Below are 8,273 nucleotides of genomic sequence, written 5' to 3' on the forward strand. Positions count from 1 at the left end.
TTTAAATATATTTTTTAAAAAAATTATAAACTCATTAAAAAATACTTCCTTAACTATAAAATAAATAAAAAAACAATTCAGTACAAAAATTCGATAGGTATAGAATGGAGTTTTCGATGAGTTGGCACGACAATTAATACCGGATAAAAAACAACATTTTCCTCGTTAAATTGGCAGGATGCATCATAGAATGAGTTTTGCTATATAATCTCTACTGCACTCTATACTTTATATTTTTTTAAATTTTTAATTTTTTTTAATTTTTTTCTTTTTAAATTATTTCAAATTTTCTATTCATTATTCATATAATAAATATTTAATAAAAAATAATAATAAAAATTTAAAAAAATGTAGAGTGTGAAGTGTTGGGTGGTTGGAAAGATTTGTTTTCATAGAATGGGAGTGAAAAGACGTGAAGATATATAAGAGATAGACATGCTAAGTTCATTGCAATCAAATGGGCAGACAAATCAGTTAACTATTAGATTTTATAAACAGATTTTGTCTCTTGGTCGTTTGTCTGAAGAGAGTATCAGTAATAGTAAAGACAAGACCAATGACAAAAAGAAATAGTGCATTGGTGGAGTTTCAAATGCATTATTTTGATTTATGATGTCATATTTTGTAATGGAGACATCCCAAAATGTATTCGGTCATAAATATAAGTTTATTGGAAGAGAGTATCAACAATAGTGAAGACTAGACCAGTGACAAAAAGAAATAGTGCATTGGTGGAGTTCCAAATACATTATTTTGATTTATGATGTCATATTTTGTAATGGAGACATCTTAAAATGTATTTGGTCATAAATATAAATTTATTTGATAAATGAATGATGACAGTTTTCCTTATAAAAAAAAAACCACCATCCTAACTATCACTTATTGAGGTGAGGTGCACAATTTTCAAACGAGTCTTTCTCCCACCCTTTCCATTTTCACGATGCTTTCTCATAACCTTTTCTTCCTCCCCCATTCCATTTCACCGCAGACTATTTATGCGTCTGATCATCTCTCATGCAAAAACTACATTCCTTTTAGTTGTACCTGGCTAGCTTCTTCCAACAATCTCTTACTATGTGGAAGAACATGTCCTCGCCAATCAAAGTTGTAAGTTTGGAGGTATGAAACTCCTCCACCAGCTCAGGCCGCTTGGTCAGAACAAGCTGTTCAACAAGGGCATAGGCACTTCTTCTAAGGTAATTTGACTTGATGCCAAAGCAACTGATATGCATAGATGATTTCAAATCATTTATCTTCTAAAGACTTCATTTTATTGTTCTTTTAATTATGAGCTTATTATGTTGTGAAAGCTCGTCTTTTGGCCTAAATAAGAAAGAAAGAAAAATCATAATTTTAGAAAAATCATAATTTTATGGACCAATACCTTCAATCAGGGAAATGGACCCCATATACTGAAAATAAAAAATAATATGGACCAATATGTCCAGCTGATGTCAATCATGAAAACCGTAATCATGAAAGTGAGCCTTCTTTAACATGATGTAAAAGGGAATCCTATTCAGACGAATTTCTTTTCCAAGCAAGTTGCAATGGCAATTTAAAAGAAACTGCCTCGTTTAGTTTTACGATGAAATGAGTTAAAGATTAAAATTAAAAATTAAATAAAATATTATTAGAATATATATTTTTAATATTATTTTTATTTTATGATTTGAAAAAATTGAATTGTTTAATTTATTTTGTGTGAAAATTTAAAAAAATAGTAATGATTAGACGAGATGAGATGAGTTGAGAAGAATTGTGAAAATAAATGAAAGGAGATAGGGTGGAGACAAGGAGAATGCTTCCATACAAGCTGTTTGAAGCTATCCACTGCTATGAATTCAATTGTCCAGTCTTGTAAGGTGGGGGCTGAGCAATAAGAAAAACTTCAAGCAAGCAATAGGCACTTGAGGCTTTGTTTCTCGTGAAAAGGATAAAAAGCATTCAAAAACTGGAAGAAAACATTCCTCTACAGACGCGTCTGAAGCATTTAGATTTCTATTGACCTTTCTGAAAATTTGAAAGTATTAAATAACACCTCATCGCTTTTTGAGTGCGCAATTATGCAACTTTTTTCTTTTCTTTTCTTTTGTTCTCTCTGGGATTATGATCACAGAGTCCACTTAACCACTTTTATAATGACCTCGTCACCACCCACTATGACTCAACAAGACCTGCTTTCCTATCCTTCCTAGCTTCTGCTTTTCATTTTATCTCATACAACAATCACATTCCCTCCTTATCAAGCTTCTTCGACCATCTTTGGAGAACAGGATGAGACAGCTTCTGCAACTGTGAGGAAGATTTTGTCCTCACCAATCAAGTCTGCAAACGTGGAAGCGTGGAGCTTGTCAATCACCACAGGCCCAGGATTTGCCAGAATGAGCTGAGAAACAACATGGGAGCTTCTGGTAAGGCAAGTTACTCGTACAGATTTGTAGTGTGAATTGTTTCTTAAGGAAGTATTTGATGCTGGCACATTCAAAATTTTTGAAGTAGTTTATATTACAGAAAATGTGGTTTTAGCATGGTTGTGCATATACCTGAACTTCTCTCTTCTGGAGACTCCTATATAGTTCTTCTAAGGCATGAATGCCACTGGTATCGATGTCAGTCACAGCTGAATAAACAGAAAACAACATGAAAAATGAGTTCGGATGCAAACAAGAGTTTGTGCTGGCATATGGAGTTTGGGAACCTGGGTGAAATAAATGCTTACGGGACATCTCAACGATCAAAAATTGGATTCTAGGTTGGTAGTCTCCTTTTCTCTGTTCTTCCTCATCCGTCAACCACCTTAATATCCTGAAATAAAGTTTTTTTTTTTTTTTTTTTAAAAAAGGACTTCAGCATCGTCGAAGCTATTGAAATTTTAACCAAGTTCGCATATTCTGAAAACTTCAAAGTAACCCTAATTCTTATGTTATCCTTCATTTCGATGCAACATATAATCCTGCATATCATCAAGAGTGGAGAACAGCACGAGCTTAGTACAAGATAGAGATCACATTTACCTTTCCTTAACATAATTGGAGTTAGAAAAGTAAATTGCCGAATCAACTCTCACAATCAGAATGCCTGGAACTTTAGTTGCATCTGGATATTGTTGGATGTTTCTGTACACTGCCGTTCTCGGAATATTCCCAAGGATTGCAGTTCTTGGTCTGGTGACTTGTAAGAGGATTTTAGCAAAGGATATTGAGACCTGCCACAAGAGACAGTGAAGATGATTTAGATTAGTTAAGGCAACTCATTAATTTGGCAATTGGCACAGAGGAATTTAAGAGTGGTAGATATCTTAATTCTTACCGCAATTAAGAGGCCTATCTCAACAGAGGAAAAAATTACACCAAAGAAGGCTCCCAAACAAGCAACAAAATCAAATTTATCAATCTTCCATATCAGAATTGCTGCTTGGAAGTCGATTAGATTGATCACAGCAGATATGATGATGGCAGAAAGAATGGCATTCGGTGTGTACTTAAAAAGAGGTGTGATGAATTCCAAGGTTAGGATAACAACAAAAGACATCACAATGTTTGAGGCTGCAGTTTCACAGCCTGCCATGTAATTCACAGCTGACCGAGAAAAGGAACCTGCAAGTATTAAGCAGATAGAATCAGTCATAGGCAAATATTAATCATTTTCAAGCTACTCAGCCACGCATTTCTGAACATTTCTTATTTAGGGTTTCGTGTGTGAGGGAACTCCACATATATCTGGTTGTTAAAATTCGATTTTGTTTGCCAGAATTTTAGTATATATTTTACCCATCTTTAAATGGTTGCACTCAGAAGGATAGCTACATTTAAGCTTGTGCCACTAACAAAGGACAATGGGATTGAACTCTTTGTTGGACATGAATATTTGTTCCCATCATTAAATTAGCATCATCATTTGGAAGTAGGTAGGTTCACATGACTTGAATCTTGGTTCCTTCCCACCTGTTGCCACATAACAGGAAGTCATCGAGCCAACGATATTCATTGATCCTAGTGCCACCATTTCTTTGTTGCCATCAAGTTGATAGTCTTTCATGGAAGCAAATGTTCTTCCGATTGCTATTGCTTCCTGATAGAATTTCCCCAAGAAAATATATGTAAGAAAATTGCCTTAGATACAAGAATCAGTGACCAGATTTGCTTGATTAGAAATGGATTGTGCAAGGCTCACCGTCAATGCTATCATTCCAGCCACGATACCAATCCTAAAACCTTTTCCAAGATATTCACCACTGAAATATATTTGATTCACTGATGAGGGATTAATTCCTTTCTCTATATATCTCACCTTTACATACCAATTACACTGTTAGTGTCAATGCTGCAGCAAATACTACTACTACAGTTCCTACCATGATTAGGATTGTCATTACAACCTATCTTGTCCAAAAAAAAATAAAGAAAAAGAAAAAGAGAATGATGAGTAAGTGCTTACAATTTCAACACCTTTCTTTTCAGCATGGGTTATATACACAAAAAAGGTGGACAGGATCACAGATACCAATGGAGCAATTGCAGGTACCCAGAAGAACTTCTTGTTCTTTTTTCCCTGCTCAGCAGAATATGAGAGAATCAGAGAAACAATTCACAGCCTTAAACATTTTAGGTAAATAGTGCTAGTGATTAGGAGCTCTTACTATGTATTTAGCGAATAGAAGAAAACTCAAAAAGGTGCCTCCAATAAGTATAGTCTGCCAGTTCCACTGCAAAATGTTTGATATAAGATTAATCTGGCTTAAAGTTTGTTTGCACTTTGAGCTTCTCAATGTCATTGCAGAACCTTTTCTTCTGAAAAGGATGAAGGAGCCAAAAATAAGTGAGGAAGATAGAGAAAAGAGAGGTCTTACTCCATGATTAACTGAGCCCCATACTGAGTGCATTACAGAGACAATATCAGTTTTCTTTGTGAACTTTTTTATGCCCAGAAAACCCTTAAGCTGTTGAAGTGCAATAGTGATGGCAGCACCACCCATAAAACCGACAATGGCAGCATGGGATAGGAAGTCAATCAAGAAACCCAACCTGCCAATAAACCCAAACCACCATAATAATCACAGTTGACAGAAAGCTAGAAGCCTTCGAGGGACCGAAAGAAGATTACAAGCAATGCAAAACCAATAGGAATAAAAATACTTTATCTGAGTGGGGATGGTAATAGTAATAGGAATTACCTGAATAATCCTAAGGTGGCTTGAGTGACTCCTGCAAAAAAAGTAGCTGTGAAAGCAAGCCGCCGGTACCCTATTGGATCTGTACTGGCATCAATCTCATTCTGAAGAAGCGTTCCCAGCAAGAGAGACACCACAGCCACAGGTCCTATGGCAATATCTCTTGAACTACCCATGAAGGCATAAATCAATGGTGGAACAAAGCTGGAATCTGTATTGATTTGGAACAACGAGAAACATACAAGCCTTGTCATATGTCCAAGGAGGGAAGTTCATAGGAAATGCATTGTGTTCATGCGTGGTACAGAAACTTACACAATCCATATTGTGGGGCCAAATTTGCAAGCTTTGCATATCCAATGTCCTATTTTGGCAGTCAAATGAATTGTTAGAACAGCGTACATGTTGGGGGGGGGGGGGGGTGATTCTTATGTTTTTTTGGTTCTTTAGGCAGAAAATTTACCTGAGGAATGCAGAGACTTGCAATAGTGAGTCCTGCGATAAGATCCCCTCTAAATTTAGTTAGGTTGTACCTTCTCCCCCACTCAAATATGGGGAAAATTGTTTGGATGCCTAAGATGAACTTTCGAGACCTAGGTTGATCCTTAAAGGGACGTAAGGGATCGTCTGAAAAGAGTGTTTCTTTCATTGTGGCTTTGAATTCATTGATGAGATTTTGCTTGGGGGGAACTCCCACCTTGTGAATGTGTGGGAAGTTTTGTGACTGATGGCGTGAGGATGATAGACTTCTGGTGTCTATATCTTTTGTTTCAAGTTCGTCATTAGTTGAATGACCCATTAGAGGCACACAAAATTAGCCCACCTGCAACACAAGAAAAGCATAGCGACCTCATGACCAGAAATATCAGAATGCTAACAATCTAAAGGAGAATAAAGTAATGGAGCAAACGCTTATAAATTCTGCAATCCAAACTACAAGTAATATAGGTTCTTTTACATGCAAAATGTATTTATGACAACACTTAACTTCAAAACTATGAAAATAAAGAATTGAGCATTCTCAATAGCTTATGGTTCCATAACATTGGTCTCAGAACTCATGGAACCCGCACCTACTATAACATCAAGACAGAGTCATAAGTAAGAATTAATGGTTGAGGATATTTTACCTGAACGAAGTAAATAGATGCAAGCAGAAGACTTGGACAGTAAAGTGCTTGAGAGCGTAGAGCCTTCTTGATGTCAAAGGATGTTGGGGAGCTTTTTCTTATTTAAGTTGTTAGGATTTCTGGTCAGACTTCTCAGCCTGAAAGAGAGACCCCTAAAATTAAATTATGCATGATAAACAGCTAAGTGGACAAAATTGTTAATTGCAGGCAGCAGACAGATGGGATTTTTTAGCACCTTGTGACTGATGTAAGCACATAATCATCTCTTCCATAGTTGTAGTGCTTATGGATTCAAATATGGTGGTTGAGAAGGTATTGACTTGCAAGCACAGATGGTAGCAATTGAAAAACTAGAAGCACATCCACCTTTTTAGATCATAAGGTCCCCTTCTATTTTTCCCCCTTTCTCAAGGAAGAGAAGGTTTGGTTCTTCAACTGAAAGAGCCCCCTTCAAGCGGTGCAGCTGATAAAGAAAACTTGAAGTCAACAAAGTGTATGGAAAATGCAATAAACCTTGCTAAAATAGATATTGGAATTACTATTAATTTCGATTGACACTGACATATAAAAACACAGCGTCCAAGCCTTTTTAACTTCACTTTTAAGCGTCATAAAAAAATATGATATTCCCGAAATGAATTAAAATGATACAAATTTAGATCCTTCAAATTCAAGAAGGAATCAATGCCCCCCGGGACTACATTAAAAGCGAAATTGACCAATCTCATAACACTAGTCATGGCCATCAATTTGATCACTATGATATTCATAATACTCAAACATCAAACCCTCTATTTCATTAAACCTAAATACATACGTCTCCACCTACATTGTACGAGAAAGATTGTCTTTTACACGTTGGGAGAAGAATCCAACCAATCCAGAGGCATAGAATCTTAAGCAGTCGTTGACATGAATCAAAACCGAGAGATTTTTTTGCTTCTTTTGTGGTGATTGGTCCTAGTTTCCAGAATGCATGAGACTAAAGGTTAAAATGGAGTCGACCCTCACCTTCGTTCATATGCTTTGCATGCAAGCCATTGATGGTGGGTGATTCGATTACACCTAGGACAAAAGAGTTCCCCACCCTTCCACTTTAAATTAGCTCATATCCTAAGTTCCTGTAGGCAAGTAAAAGAAAAATGAACGACCAGTACGACTAATAAGAAATTGAGGAGGAGAAGAAAAGGGCAAAAAGAACTGGCTATTATAATTAATTCATATAATACATAAAAGTTTATACCCAAGATCAGTTACCGCCTTCCCTTTTTGTTCCCCACATTAGATGGTCCTCATGTTTCTGAAAAAGTTTATTCATTCCAATCGAAAAGTTCAATCATAAGTTTATATGAAAGAAAATCCGGGAAAAAGAAGAAGAAGACGACGACGAAAGAAAGAAAGGAAATTAAAGCAAACAAAAAGAGCCCGGCCAGATCGAAGTTGTCTAGGTGCAATGAATCCGAAATTGCGTTAAATTCTTACAACTTCACGTAGCAGTCTGTCACAGAAAAAAGGCAAAAAAAAAAAAAAAAAAAACGGGTGAATCGAAATTGAAGTTGTATAGTGATACTTCTTGTTTGCAGGGAAAACAAAACATGCATCAATTTCTCCGCAAAACTGGTTATTTTAAAGTCATCGTCTTTGGAAGACGCTTATTCATTCGTTTAGGCAGTGAGATATATTTGTGAATAAGTAAAAACAAAAAATATGAAATAATAATAATAATAAAATATTAAATAATAATAGAGTAATCTCTATATCCAAACACAGGCAGTTTATCGTTGAAAGAAGCAGAGATGTTTTGATTAAAGACACTATTCAAGATAAAATGCTCAAGAAATTCTAAAAAACCTCTGTTTATTTCTTTTGCTTTAAAAAAAAAAAAAAAAAAGAAAAAAAAAAAAAAAGAAATGGTTGGATAGTCCGCAGTCAACTGAACTTGTTTTTCCTCTCTACGGAAATGATTA

General features: G+C 35.7%; 1 protein-coding gene across 2 annotated transcripts; it reads right to left on the reverse strand.

Annotated features, from left to right (window-relative positions):
* Window positions 1-1,976: 1,976 nt before the first annotated feature.
* LOC121257710 (sulfate transporter 1.3-like) lies at window positions 1,977-7,971 on the reverse strand. 2 transcript variants are annotated; one of them, XM_041158873.1, is made up of 18 exons: window positions 7,789-7,971; window positions 7,550-7,606; window positions 7,318-7,427; window positions 6,542-6,769; window positions 6,307-6,443; window positions 5,640-5,999; window positions 5,492-5,540; window positions 5,180-5,387; window positions 4,856-5,030; window positions 4,646-4,711; window positions 4,444-4,557; window positions 4,180-4,296; window positions 3,951-4,077; window positions 3,316-3,602; window positions 3,021-3,211; window positions 2,726-2,811; window positions 2,550-2,626; window positions 1,977-2,392 (listed from the first exon to the last, which is right to left on the reverse strand). In XM_041158873.1, the coding sequence occupies exons 6-18, from the start codon at window positions 5,973-5,975 to the stop codon at window positions 2,249-2,251; spliced, it is 1,977 nt and encodes a 658-aa protein (XP_041014807.1). In that variant the 5' UTR covers window positions 5,976-5,999; window positions 6,307-6,443; window positions 6,542-6,769; window positions 7,318-7,427; window positions 7,550-7,606; window positions 7,789-7,971; the 3' UTR covers window positions 1,977-2,248. The 2 variants fall into 2 exon arrangements, with proteins under 2 accessions (XP_041014807.1, XP_041014806.1); XM_041158872.1 differs by having other exon boundaries at window positions 7,550-7,971.
* Window positions 7,972-8,273: the final 302 nt, after the last annotated feature.

The sequence above is a fragment of the Juglans microcarpa x Juglans regia genome, chromosome 3S (genome assembly GCF_004785595.1).
Source record: "Juglans microcarpa x Juglans regia isolate MS1-56 chromosome 3S, Jm3101_v1.0, whole genome shotgun sequence".
Classification (NCBI taxonomy): domain Eukaryota; kingdom Viridiplantae; phylum Streptophyta; class Magnoliopsida; order Fagales; family Juglandaceae; genus Juglans; species Juglans microcarpa x Juglans regia.

Coding starts and splice junctions, on each gene's coding strand:
- LOC121257710 (XM_041158873.1), bottom strand. CDS start 5,975: ATGGGTCATTCAACTAATGACGAACTTGAAACAAAAGATATAGACACC. Junction 3,603..3,950: donor TTCCTGTTATGTGGCAACAG/GTGGGAAGGAAC, acceptor TAATACTTGCAG/GTTCCTTTTCTCGGTCAGCT. Junction 2,812..3,020: donor TCCAATTATGTTAAGGAAAG/GTAAATGTGATC, acceptor ACTTTATTTCAG/GATATTAAGGTGGTTGACGG.